The 13,110-nt window shown below is 40.3% G+C and overlaps 3 protein-coding genes across 6 annotated transcripts in view; 1 reads left to right on the top strand and 2 right to left on the bottom strand.

Moving 5' to 3' along the window:
* Positions 1–1,091: 1,091 nt before the first annotated feature.
* DER1 (DERLIN-1) lies at positions 1,092–5,233 on the bottom strand. The gene is made up of 7 exons (XM_078572039.1): positions 5,164–5,233; positions 3,878–4,013; positions 3,401–3,474; positions 3,218–3,311; positions 3,019–3,147; positions 1,545–1,705; positions 1,092–1,419 (listed from the first exon to the last, which is right to left on the bottom strand). Exons 1-7 carry the CDS (start codon positions 5,178–5,180, stop codon positions 1,275–1,277), a joined length of 756 nt encoding a protein of 251 aa, XP_078428165.1. The 5' UTR covers positions 5,181–5,233; the 3' UTR covers positions 1,092–1,274.
* A 3,978-nt stretch (positions 5,234–9,211) lies between these two features.
* LOC144700598 (early nodulin-93-like) lies at positions 9,212–12,817 on the top strand. Of its 4 annotated transcripts, none has more exons than XR_013580796.1 (5): positions 9,212–9,372; positions 9,517–9,578; positions 9,654–9,729; positions 10,289–10,439; positions 12,642–12,817. XR_013580796.1 is itself a non-coding variant. In XM_078572038.1 (4 exons), exons 1-4 carry the CDS (start codon positions 9,255–9,257, stop codon positions 10,381–10,383), a joined length of 351 nt encoding a protein of 116 aa, XP_078428164.1. In that variant the 5' UTR covers positions 9,212–9,254; the 3' UTR covers positions 10,384–10,538. The 4 variants fall into 4 exon arrangements, 1 of the variants encoding a protein (XP_078428164.1); XR_013580795.1 differs by having other exon boundaries at positions 12,636–12,817; XR_013580794.1 differs by having other exon boundaries at positions 12,629–12,817.
* The window catches only part of LOC144700596 (Actin-like ATPase superfamily protein), a 4,328-nt gene continuing 2,833 nt past the window's right edge, over positions 11,616–13,110 (bottom strand). The window contains exons 2-3 of the mRNA XM_078572037.1: positions 12,813–12,968; positions 11,616–12,110 (exon numbers count right to left, since the gene is read on the bottom strand). Coding sequence (XP_078428163.1) covers positions 11,796–12,110; positions 12,813–12,968 — 471 coding nt within the window. The 3' untranslated portion in view covers positions 11,616–11,795. The remainder of the gene's footprint in view (positions 12,111–12,812; positions 12,969–13,110) is intronic.

The following is a 13,110-nucleotide window of genomic DNA, read 5'->3' as shown; positions in this document are numbered from 1 at the left end:
GATCAAACAAAGCTCCAAATTCAAAATCTTGAACAATACAACACTTAAAGTGATAAATCTATTCCACTAACCTATTCCACAATATAAAGCCTGCGGGGAAACATGGGAAAATACTAGAAGAAATGGTATGCGTCACCAAAGAATGAAGAGAGGAGTTTCAGAGCTACTGTAGTGTAGCAGCACAGGTTGGAGGGTCATGGGTTGCGAGCGGTGGAAGGCAGACAAAGGTTTTGTTCGGTGAGCTGGACACAAGGCCAGCTACGCGGTCATTTTGTTTTTTTTGTTTGGGGGGGGGGGTGGGGGGAGAAGAGAGAAAATAACTCAAATTAACCAATTTAATGACAATTAAGAAACAAAAATCCAAATAATCAATGAAGTTAAGATGATGATGATGGCATGACCACGGTGCTGGATCTCTCTTCAGAATGTCCTGTCCCATCTGATGGTGGGCCTAAGACATTTGCCCAAAGTTCCACTAAGTATAGAATTGGTCTCCTAGACATGAGAGAAACACCAATGTGCTGGAAACATCTCTGAGAACTCTAACTAGATCTATGAGTTATAGGAAGACATTGCTCTGTTCAATGAAAGACAGTGCATTTTTCAGACTAGGGATTAATATGTGAGTACGTGTTTAAAATTGAATTATTGTTTTTCTTCATACATTCCAAATCTTAACTTCCCCATATACACAACAATCAAGTAGTGTATGCATTTAACTCTATAAAAATTAGGCTTCAGTTATCAATGCGTCTTTCAGTTCTAAGTCAATCAAGGAACATGCCCTAACATTGTTTTCCTGCATTTAAGGATGATGTATTCCTGCATTATATTCCTTCTACGAAACTGATGATAATACATCAGAGAGGTGGACCAGTGTTAGATAGGAAAAAATCCAAAGTCCTCAATTAGTTCGAACAGTATAAATATTAGTGACCAAACTAGATACTAATTAGTGACCGGGTAACTTGATATGAATCGAAAGGCCCATTCAGTGCAAAATATTATTCATTAATGTAGGGTACCTTATTCATTAATGTAGACTACGGCCATATTAAACGCATTTAACGAGCATAAAATAATACATATCGTTCCGAAAAGTGGTATTTACTGTTCTATTTCCATGTCAACATTGTTTTATGCTTGTACATGTGTTACCGGATCAAAAACACATGTACAAGAGAATTATCCACCTCAAAATTGTACATTAAAAGAGTGAGATCCACAGGTTTCATTTTCTAAATGACGAATACTATAACTCCAAACTTACATTGTCATCCGTCGAGCCGATAGCTCCTTCCTGTAAAGGCCCTGCCCGCGGGTGCTGGGCTGCCAGCATCCCTGGCTCCACGAGTGGCCACGTTTATCTGGGCGGGTCGTCTGTCTTCACCTATGCCCCACCTTCCAACTAACCGCTGCCTGCAGATCTAGTCAAGGAATTCAAACAAATTCTGGCCAAAATATTACATCAGACAAGAGATTGATGGTAAATAGTGGCGATGGCAGGATAAAAATTGAGAGTAAATGACGAAGGCGTAGGATACATCCAGAGAGGAGTCTTGAGGAAGTTCTGCCCAGTGGCGAGCGGATGAAGGATGCTAAGAAAGTAGTACACATGGCCGGCTATGATTCCCAGAAGATCTGGCAGAATAGGGGAACCGAAGATCATGTCCAGTGCCAGCATAGCCCATGGCAGGTAAAATGCCTGCAAAAGGAGAGGACTTAGGAAGAGAAAAAGAAAGACTGGTAAAAAAAATGAAAAAAATCAAGAGTGGGAGGGAGGGAGAAGGCTGTGGGGGGGAAAAATTTGAGAGAGGTATGAAGAAATCTATAGAGATTAAAAATAGAAGGGGAGTCCTATCATGATACCGTGGGTTACTCATAAGAGAAAGAATAAAGCATCTGGGTGCAAACGATAGACCATGGAAGAATCCACAATTTTTGTTTTTTGAACAATAGGAATTAAAAGAGTCCACGACTGATGCTGAGAAAAAGGGTATCAGACATTTGGATGGATGCATGGAGCAGGATGTGTATGAGGAACTGGCGGTTGCATTTGGTTTGGGAGATTCACTTTCTGTATGTGGGTCGGCATTGCGGCCATTTCCTTGTGAGTATTTATTTATCCAGAATTCAGGTCTTGATTCGGTTTGGACCATATCAGAGACATGTTAGCAAGAGAGCGAGAAATGATACAAAAGAACGACGTAAAAAAAACAAGAAATTATTGGGAGAATGGTATTGCGCAGGAGAGAGAGAGAGAGAGATGAATGAGAAGGAAGCAAGAAACATAAAAGCTAAAGGTTACAGACATAAAGATTTAGCATGTGAGAGAAGAATATGAAGCAAGCTAGACATAAAGAGTGAAAAGAGACAGAGGAGTTTGCAAAAGAGAGATAAAGAGAGATACAATAGAGTGGTGAGAGACGAATATGAAGAAAGTGATACGATTCTGCTGAGGATGTATCTGAGACGAGGCATGAAGAAAATATAGAAGTAAACAGACTAATCCCCCCAAATCCCTACATTGGGGTTTATTTATACCCTTTCGAACCCTGAGATGGTTATAACTAACTCCCAACTCTAATAGAAATGAATTAATACCCCTCCATCAGGGCCAGCTTGTCTTCAGAGTGGTTGGATGAACCAGGTGAACCCAGCAGGGTTTGGTTGGCCCGTTAAGGTATGGTGAAAGCGACATGAGAATTAAGCAGAGAAAGAAAAAAAAGGAAAGGGGGAGATATATTATTCTCAGAGAGAAATATAAAATGTGAATAAATGTAGAAACTAAATATAGAGATAGAGGAGGAGTTAGTGGAAAATGCTGAGACATAGCGTTAGCCTGAGGAAAAAAAGAGTGAGATACATATATATATATATATATCATTCTCTTGAAATCCATATCATATACACATGAAGAAAGTGAGAGAAATAATGAGTAACAAGTGACAGGGCTACCCAGAAGGAAAAAACAAAAGGGAACGGCGAGAGGGAAAATCATAGAGTAAAAGTAAGAACCTTCAGAGAAATTAGGCCATACAGGTTGACCACTGCGTCTGGATACTCCCTGCTCCAGACATAGAGCAGCATAAAGACGAGAGAAATCCCAAGAAAAGGAAATCTTAGCATAGGAATCACCGATAAGGCCTAGAAAAAAAGAAAAAAAGTGAATCAAATGAAAGAAATAATGAGAACGGAGGGTAAGAAAGGCATCTACCAGCAGGCACAACGATCCAAAAGTCAACATCCAGAGAAAATCTGCAGTCCTACGTTCAAAAGGACCCTTCTCCAGCTGAACTCCATACCTTGCTCTGCGAAAATAGGCACGCACAAGGGCATATCAGTCTTTATTATTTCCAAGGAAACATAAGTGAAACGAGTGATCGGTTTTCTGACTGACATCATCAGGAGACGAATTCCAAAGTTGATAGAGAATTTGCCCAGAAAGAAAAAGTTAGTGACTAGTCTCCAGACCTGAGAATAAATGACATCAGAGAGATGAAAGCTTAGATGTTAGGATTAGCGGACGATGACAAATTCATCAATGCCAATGTCATTCCCAAATCCCAAATTTCATCACCTGTTTATTGTAAGGAGATGAACGAAGCGAGGATAGACAATGGACAACAACCAAGGTCATCTTCATACATTTCTGTATGAGAAAAATGATGCAACAATGACGAGATGATGACTGATTCGTCATTACGACAATTCATACTTATGATGATGGTAATGACGACTCGCCATCTCAATAGTGGATTTGTCAACATCTTGTCTTTGTTTCCTCACTGTAGCATTTATTGTCTCATAGAAAACGCTGATAAAGAATCAAGATTCTGGCCCAAGATAGAATGCCATGTTGTGTCAATAGATGTACCTCCAAGTTTGTGAAGATTCGCTCATACAACAGAGCTATGTAGTCAGGTTGAAGCACTTGGAGTTGACACACAACCGTGGTCAGCAGGCATAGAGTCCCATATGCTTTTGTAATAGGCGGGAGAGAGTTGTACCACCTGAAAGAATCAGAAAATATAGTGATCCTTGCGGTAAATGAATATAATTGAACAGATAAGAAGTTTTAAAGAACAGAAGAAACGAGGAAAAAGTCAGAGAAATAAGCGGGTTGAAATAATGGTGTTAGAGGAAAATTAGTAAATATAAAAAAATGTCCATAGTGCAGGGAAAGAGGTAGACTGGGTGGAAAGAGACATATTAAGAGCATGTTTCTAAGAGTGGTTTTATTCATTGACAAAGATAAAGGGCCAGTGAGTGGAGAAGGTTGAAATTTGAAAAGGAGTAATGAGAAAAAGGCACTGAAAACAAGATGCCTACTGAAATCTCAGTTTGTGAGCTAAATTACAAGAATGAATTTAAAAGTAGAGAAGTTTAGCATTGAACATAGTGTAATACGAGTCTCTACGGAACAACTCATATTATTTGCTAATACTTATATTTTTCTGCCGTAGTCTGGACACAAATGCAGGATCCAGAATATGAATAATTATTTTCTGAAATCAGGAGAATGCTATCGATGTGAAAAATCCATAAATCGGAAAAGGGCCATACATCATGAATAGTTTAGAAAATAACTTTACGGATTAGCCGTTTCATTAGCAAGTTGCTTTAGGGACTCATGAAAAATTCACGGCATTACTCTCTTCAACATCTTCTGATCTACTCTAACAGTAATCATGTTGTAGTAATTGGAGGATCATCGCGATTTTGCTTTCTCTCGTTGAACATCATCATGAATCAAATCCCTTTTCGACACCAGCATTGTATCTGGTGTCTGGTTAGTCCCAATCGCATAAACGTTAACCTTTCAGACTACAATTTTACGTTTAAAAGCAGATACTGAGAGTAAAATCACAGAGAGGTTTGATCACACCGAGTAATACTTCTCGCCAACAGCGTCCACAAGGCTAAAACGACTAAAAGATCCTACTCAGAAATTCGCAGAAAACTCATCCAAAACATATTTTAGCACAAAAAGAGTTCAAGCATCGTAAACATGCGTCTTGGGAAAACATTTTCACCGATTCATGAATCTTAAATAGGAAACAGCGGACAGAACAATTCCGAGGGGGAAATCAAGCGATCAGAGCGTGAATTCACGCAGAAATCCTACTACAATCACAAGAAAAACAGGAAATCAGAACTTACTCTCCTGGCGAGGACATCTTTGTTGATTCGATCTTCTTTCCCCTCAAAGCCAAGTCGGTTAGTTAGATCAGAAGCATATGTGTACTCTCAAATTAAATACTCCAATTTCGTGACAATCGTGACGAATCGTAGTCGTTTAAAACCGTTCGATCGAATTTCAACGGCTGGGATTGCGGATTCGTACGCAGTATCGGCATTCAATAACCCAACAGGTTTGTTGAGTTTAGAGCTGTTGGACGAAAACGGATGACGCTTTGCACGGACGGAACGGGACTGAACGGAATTCCGTTCCGTTATCCGTCCAGGGAATTTTGTTTTGTCTGTTTCGTCATTCGTCACAGATTTGTTATCGTCACAAGTCTGTCATCAGCCTCGTTCTGTTATTAGTCCATTACATAAAACAGAACATGACGCTGTAGACTGAGAGAGCAAGTAGGTACTGTTGAAGATGTGGGTTTGGATGTAGATGAGCATTGATCGGTCAAGCGTACGCATGGTTGTTCTATTCTGTTAGTTTGAAATGAACAAAAAAATCGCACAAAATAACCGCACAGGGCCTTGTTCTTTGTTATGTTCTTTAAAAAAAATGAACAAAATTCACAGGTTCGCACAAATTCACGCATTCACATAAAACTAGAATAAAATTCGCACAAAGCGAACAAAAGAACTGCACACGAGTCTGTGTGAATTACAATCAAATTACAGTCTGTGCGATGTTCTGTTCGAATTTATTTTTTGTTCTATTTGGAAAACCAAACAGAACGAACAATTCGCACAAATTCGCTCAAAAAGAACAGAACGACCACGTCTAGTTGAGCTTAATGACGGAACTACAGTCAACTTTGGGCTGGGCGTTAGATTGGGTTTCAAGGGAAAGATATAGCTGGGCTCGGAGGTTACGCTGAGATTGTTGAAGAGGCCCATATCAATCTCGTCATAACATGACCAAATTTAACGAGCAACAAGCACCCACTTGTCAAATAGGAGCTCCTCTTCTGACATGGGCCGCAAGTACCCATCAAAAATTATTTCTACGTCCTCTGTTTCTTCCTTCTCAATTCACCCCTAAAGTTCTCCATGAATAAGGAAAGGTGTTGACAGGAGAAATACTCTAGAGAGGGTGATAGAGATAGAGAGATAGAGAGAGAGAAATGCGAAAGGAAGAGCCATTCATTTGGAGCAGTTCAGAAGTTGATTATATTGATGGTCGACATAACATCTACATGACATTTTTTATGTTGACTTTGATGTACGCTAGTCAACCTGTCCAGACAGGGACCGAAAAAGAACAAACCAAAACTTGATGAAACTTCAAGGTGTTGAGTTCTCAAATCAGTCTCAATTGATATATAAAACACACTAAATTTTGTGTACCTTACGGAAAACTTGTTCCACCCTTAACTTTCTCCCTTAGAGAGTGTTTTGAAGTTGTTCACGTGACCTCTAGAAACATCCACCCAATGAAGGGCCCATGGTTCTCTATCTCTTTTTGAAGACATTGTTGATATTCTCACCATCAATACTCTTTTGTTGGTTGGCCTGGATTCCCAAAATGGGTGCCCTCCATATATATACTTCTCTTATGATTTTCCACAAAAAATTATTTACTAAAAGTATGTCCACCAAAGCCACTTCTCGTATGCTTGTGACCCTCTAGGCTCGTACATCATTCTAGTTAATAACTTTTTAGCGGCCCAATAAAAATTATTATCCAACCTTATTACTTAACTATATCAACATAAAGATTAATTGACTAAGGATTGATTTAACCCAATTGATAAGCCAAGTTTTTAGCCCATGGGGTGCCAAGCTACACCTTGTGCTCTACAAATACATAGTAGTGACTGGCTTGACAACCACATAATATCCATTACATGTAAGGTTTAAATATTTATTAAAAATGGGATTGAATAGGGATAGTCAAACCCTAGCCTTACATTAGGGATCAAAGATTCAATCTGATCAATCATTCAATCGATTGAACCCAATCCTAGATCTTCTAGCTCCACCGACTGGGTCAATTTGAATTAAATTGTCCAGCCTAATGATTGAATCACATAACCTAAAGTGTTCAAATAAATGAAAAAAAGATAAAATTTCTAAACCAAAGGAAATCATATGCATTTTAATTATACTAATACGATAAGTCTAAATCTCTCACGCACATATTTCCTTCCCATGTCCCTAGATGGATCTTTGTCTTTTGCATTTCGGTCGTGTACTATATTGGATCTTTGACTTCTGAGATCTTGTTCTCTCTTGGAGGCATGCAGCATTCTCCAGTTTTATCAAGGTACGTTGGCTCAAAATCTTCTCCCCTTCTCTACGATTCATTTTGAAAGTAATGTAACATTGACCAATCAAATGGTTTGATCAATCATTTTATATCAATCAAACTCAGGTTCACTAACTCTCTCTCTCTCTCTACCTGTCTCCCACTCTCACTTCCTCCCCCTTGCATTCTCTCTCTCTCTCTCTTCCACTCTCACTCCTCCCTCTCACTCTCTCCTTCTCTCCCTCTTGCACTCTCTTCTTCTCAGTCTCATATTCTCTCTGTAGTTCACTCTCCCAGTCTCACCTTCTCAGTCTCCCTCTCTCTTTCTCCTCTCTCCCTTTCTCACTTTTGTTTCTTCCTCATCTCACTCTCGTTCTCTCAATCTCTCCCTCACACACTCCCTCCCTCTTGATTTCTCAGTATCCTTCACTCACATGATCTAATTCTCTCCCCTTATAACTCTCTCACTCTCTCACTCTCTTCCTCTCTCGTTCTCACACTACTTCACTCCCTCATTCGCTCCCCATCTGAGTCTCTTTCTCTCTCCCTCTCTCATTCTCACACTCTCGCACTCTTTCATAATCTCCATCTCTCCTTCTCGCGTTCTATCCCTTTCTCACTTTCATTCTCTCCCTCTCTCACTCTCCCTCTCGCCCTCTCTCGTTATGGAACAATAATTGGAACCCAAGGCGGCATTCAGATGAAGTCTAGTTAGAAGCAGTGAGACAAAAAAGTGGAATAAAGGCAAGCTAAGTAGGGGAAAGGGAGACTACCTTCAATGGGATACCTATAAATGGGAACATCATATTTTATAATATTTTCTAAAACTCACTCAAGTTGTCTTTTAAGATATACATTGACTTTCACATTGACTAGTCAACCTGACTGGACCAAGATTGAGAGTGGACTGAACTTCAGGTCTAAGTTTAGGTTTTTGCTAAACTGGAGCTAGACTGGACCGTGTCCTTCCCTACTCACCCTGAGCCGATGCCCGCCCCGTCATTCGTTGTTCCGACTCGACCGGTCTCCCACTCGTCTATCATCTCCCCCCCCCCCCCCCCCTTCAGTGCCGACACTTGCTGTCTGTAGTCGCCCTAAAAATGAGAATAGATTCTTAGAGAGTCAAGATATTGGATTTATAAGAAGCGATATCATTATTATATTTCGATATCCGATATCCATTTGTGATATCAGATATCAAAAGATACAAACATTCATTCTCCCTTATCGGATACCCATATCAGATAACACAAAACGGTAATGGAACTCTCGATTATAGTGAAGGGACGCAGATGGGACGGTTATTCAATCCCAGGATGAAAAAATCATTTCGATCTCAAGGTAGGATGAAAATCCGAACTGAAATTCGTCCCGAGGCCTCCGGATGGGACGAAAAAACCGTCCGGTCCGGAGGTTTTGAACGAAAAAACTGCCCCGTCCGTGTCCCTGCACTGATTCTGGATGTTGGATGGGACAGTCTTCATCCTGTCCCTTCCATCGTCCACCTCCCGGACGATCCGGAACTATGCTCTAAATTAACTACCATAAGCTTAATGAAACTGTTGCCCATATCGTCATCCAATATCCAGTTTCCGTCCACTGGAGACGCATTCTCGGACGAGACGTAGACAACATCGGACGAGACATGCGTCATCCGTTCGAGCCAAATCGAATTCCACACGTGTGAAAGATCGGGGCCGTCCGTACGTCGCTTCGTCTCCGTATCTCCAACGACTGCCGTCCGATGAATAGACCTTTAAATACGACGACCCGCGCTACCGATCAAAGCAGTGAAACGGAGAGAAGGGAAGAAGAAATGGGGATCCCTTCGCAACTCAAAGAAGCGTTGAATGGCAGGCGAGATCGCCGCCAATTTCCCGTCGTATCGTCTCCCAATGAACCGCAGATCTCTGTATCTGACAATGCCGTAAAAGGTGATGATCCATGCGTAGACCTGTTCATCGTTTTTGATGTCTTTGCTTCAATTTTTCTTGAATTAATAGTCTATTTTCTTGCGATTTGTGATTACTGCAGTTTTTTCGACTTGATGATGGCTGATTAGCGTTTAATTTGGGCAGACGCTGTCGTGGAAGGAATTAAAACGGCGTGCATCGCTGGCGTTGTTGCTGCGGTTCCCACGGTACTTCACTCTCTTTCGCGGCTTGCTCTCTTCGTTTCGGTGTTTTGTTTCTCAGTTTTTTGTTGCGTTTATCAGTTGATTGGCTGCCGTGTTCTTCCTTGGGCTAAGGCGAACCTCAATTACACTGCTCAGGCATTGATAATATCAGCAGGTTGGTGTCCCTTCTAAGTAGGATTTTCAATTTGATGTTTTTAGTTTGATTTCTTCATTATTATGTGAGAAATTTATCGCTTGGAAGTTTCCGAACCATACAATTACTCGATATAACTGACCAAGGGATTCGGTTTTTTGTTCTGAAACGTTCGTGGAGCCCTTTTCTTGTAGGTTAAGCTTTATCCAATCAAAATTGAATGTCTGATGTTACTGATCAAGTACGACTGTCTTAACGGTTGAGTCTTATGAGTGACTACAATTTATTTGAGGATATAGTTCCTGAAATTAGGGACACGTCTATGAGCCATTGTATATCTTAGCAAATTGGATGAAAATAGATTAACTCTTGCTGCTGTCTGATGTTTTTTCTTAGTGTAACATATTACGAATAACTACAAAATCCAAGAACATCGTTTTCCATTTGCGAAGAACCAACTATAGGTCGTGGAAATATTTTTCTCAGGTTGACTTAAGTGGGGATGATTAAATGTGTAAGAAACTATTATGTTAAACAGCTCTTTTCTTTTTGCGTTAGTTGACATCTCTAATTGTTACAGCTTCCATTTCTGGATTTTTCATCACGGCCGACAAAACCATCTTGGAGGGAGCGAAGAAGAGCTCCAGGGCAAAGTTTGATAAAACGCAGCAATGATCCAAATGCCACAGATCGTCTGCCCCAGCTTTGCTAGATCTTGAAATCGCTTTCGGGTACTTTTTCTTGTCTTCATTCGTTGTTCTCAATGTCCTCTCTCTTGGTTGTAAAATTGTCGCAACTTTTGCCAAATTTATTAAAAAATCTTCAACGCCCCTGGTCAAGTCCAGTTCTTAGAGCTGAAAATCTTGTAACAGAGCATCTTAGCCTAGTATAATCCAGAAACCCCTCGTTCTGTAAGTCTCCTCATCTTTGTTCACTATTCTTCATGTTCTCCCTCTCTTTTGGGTTTAGTATTGATATGATCGAGATAGAATAATTGATTGGATCAATGACCAATCGAGTAAGATTACGACCAATAGAGTAGGGGATCATATGAGATCATTGCTGATATCGAAAATTCACCAGGAGAGACAGGAACGACAACTTCACTTCATACTTTATCATCTCCAACTAAGTTTTGCCCACCCTGATTCTGATATTGGATGCTGATATCAGGATGAATATCAGTATAGGGTACCAGTAAACACTAATGAGATCTGTCTTATCTAATATCGGCATTAGATTTCAGATATTGGTATGGTAAAAAATGATAACTGATATCGGCATCCAGACTGATATCAACATATGCAGATATTGGATGCCATTTACAGATATTGGATGTTGTGGTCATAGATCGAATTAAAAAAAATAAATTAAATTCTTTAATTCAACGATGATACATCCACTTTCCTCGATGCTGCGAAGTGGCAGGCGAGGGGCCTATGGGGAGCAAAGATACTAAAGATTAAGATGAAATTATGGAGACCAAATCACTGCAAAAATGACCAATCTATTCTTAGATAGGATGAAAATCATCAGTATCCTGATCATCCCACTTCCAGATTGATATCAAAGTTGAATGACCGCTGCGATGAACAGGCAACCCAACCTATGCATACCATCACCAATTGAATGATTGATTTATGAGGTTCAGAAAAAAAAATCACCAATTTGGGATTGAATTCCACATCCTCTCCATATCCAAGATTGTTCTGGGATTGAATTGCGCTGGGGCAGTACGATTGGGAGGACTGACTCAATCATTGCTGTCAGCCCTTGATTTGATTGATCAAGTTCTGATCGAAATCCAGCCGATTTAATCAGTCAGCTAGTTTTATAATGTGTTTTAGAAAAATTTTCTGACCTACTTGTTCAAGTCAAAGTTCTTTGTTGCATCAAATTTGAACCCATGTTACAAAGTACAGCAGTAAATGGCATTGCTCAGTATTTTAATGTTGCTTATTTACCCAAGAGTTATACTGATTATCCAAGGAAATTAAACTTCAAGTCCTCAGATCAAGACAAGTTCATGGCGGATCAAATTTTCAAACCCTGCTGAATAATCAAGGTTCCATATGCAAAAACTCGAATCACCCTTCATCCTCCCTCCAGACAGCCTCAACCTCATCTGTTCTAAACCTTTGAGTGAAAGTCGTGTCTTCGAGTGGCGTGGTAATCCCTCGCTGATAAGCCAGCAATCCAGTATAAGCGATCATGGCGCCATTATCGACACAATACCGATCATCCGTAGCGAAAAGCCTGCCCCCTCTCTCGGAACACATTATCCTCATCATCTCCTGCAGCCGTTCGTTACACCCAACTCCCCCCACGATGAGGACATCCTTCTTGTCGCAGTGCGCCATGGCCCTCTCCGTGATCTCCACCAGCATTGCAAATATCGTCTCCTGCAAGATAAAACATCTTTATCGTTGAAGCACGACATCTAGCTTAAAGAGGAAAAGCAGGGCCTATACTATTAGGAGACATGGTCGTTCTGTTCTGTTCTGTTCGTTTAAAACGAACAAAAAATTCACATAAAAGAACCGCACAAGGGTCTGTTTGTTGTTCTGTTCTCCTTTTGAGCGAAAATTAGAACAGATGTTCAAACAATTTGCACAATCCGAACAAAATTCGTACAATTCGCACAAAGTTCGCACATGTTGTAAAATTGGTACGAATTCGCACAAAATTCGCACAATACAACAAAATTTGCACAGTGTTTAAAGTTCGCACAAAATACGCACAATTTGCACAATCCGAACCGCAGACGGGTCTGTGCGATGTTCTGTGCGAATTCGTTTTGTTCTGTTTGCATAACTGGACAGAATGAACAATTCGCACAAAGAGAACATAACAACCATGTCTAGTTATCAGCTATAGCTTTTAGCAAAGTTGGTAAGCCCTGAATCTAACATGGAATTAGAGCCAAGTGGCAGGTTTAAATCCTGGAAATACAAGAAGCATTGGAGCACCCTGCTAGAAAGGGAAAGTATCGGCCTTGCAATCAGCTATAGCTTTTAGCACAGTTGGTAAGCGCTTGAATCTAACAATTTCTTTATTTCAATTTTATTACGTAAATAATGGATCGAAAAGTAAAGGTTTTTTGCCTGAAGTGAGTAGCATAAGTCGGCAGGGGTGCATTCGTTGTTTTTTAGTTTCTCGGTGGCGGTGGCTTCGATGTAGCTGAGGATTCCGCTGAAGGAGACGTCCATCCCTTTGACCACGTAGGGAAGATCAATGAATTTCTCTCCCTTCTTGGCCAGCTGCATCGAAAATAATCAGCAATGAACAAGAATAGATAAAGATTAAGATAGAAAACCAAATAAAGTGTGATGGGTTATGACAGCATGATGGATAGTCAGAGGGATTAATAGATGACATAAGATTGGATAAATGGGAGAAGAT

This window comes from Wolffia australiana, chromosome 3, assembly GCF_029677425.1.
Source record: "Wolffia australiana isolate 7733 chromosome 3, ASM2967742v1".
NCBI classification, from domain to species: Eukaryota; Viridiplantae; Streptophyta; class Magnoliopsida; order Alismatales; family Araceae; genus Wolffia; species Wolffia australiana.
The sequence above is the reverse complement of the archived record's forward strand: the minus strand, read 5'-3'. Positions and strand labels throughout refer to the sequence as shown.

Excerpts from the sequence above, each read along its gene's own strand:
- LOC144700598 (XM_078572038.1), top strand. The coding sequence starts at position 9,255 with ATGGGGATCCCTTCGCAACTCAAAGAAGCGTTGAATGGCAGGCGAGAT. Across the intron at positions 9,373-9,516 it reads ATCTGACAATGCCGTAAAAG|ACGCTGTCGTGGAAGGAATT; the intron begins GTGATGATCCAT and ends TAATTTGGGCAG. Across the intron at positions 9,579-9,653 it reads TTGTTGCTGCGGTTCCCACG|TTGATTGGCTGCCGTGTTCT; the intron begins GTACTTCACTCT and ends TGCGTTTATCAG.
- DER1 (XM_078572039.1), bottom strand. Across the intron at positions 3,312-3,400 it reads GGAATTCGTCTCCTGATGAT|AGCAAGGTATGGAGTTCAGC; the intron begins GTCAGTCAGAAA and ends CTATTTTCGCAG. Across the intron at positions 3,148-3,217 it reads TTGGATCGTTGTGCCTGCTG|GCCTTATCGGTGATTCCTAT; the intron begins GTAGATGCCTTT and ends CTTTTTTTCTAG.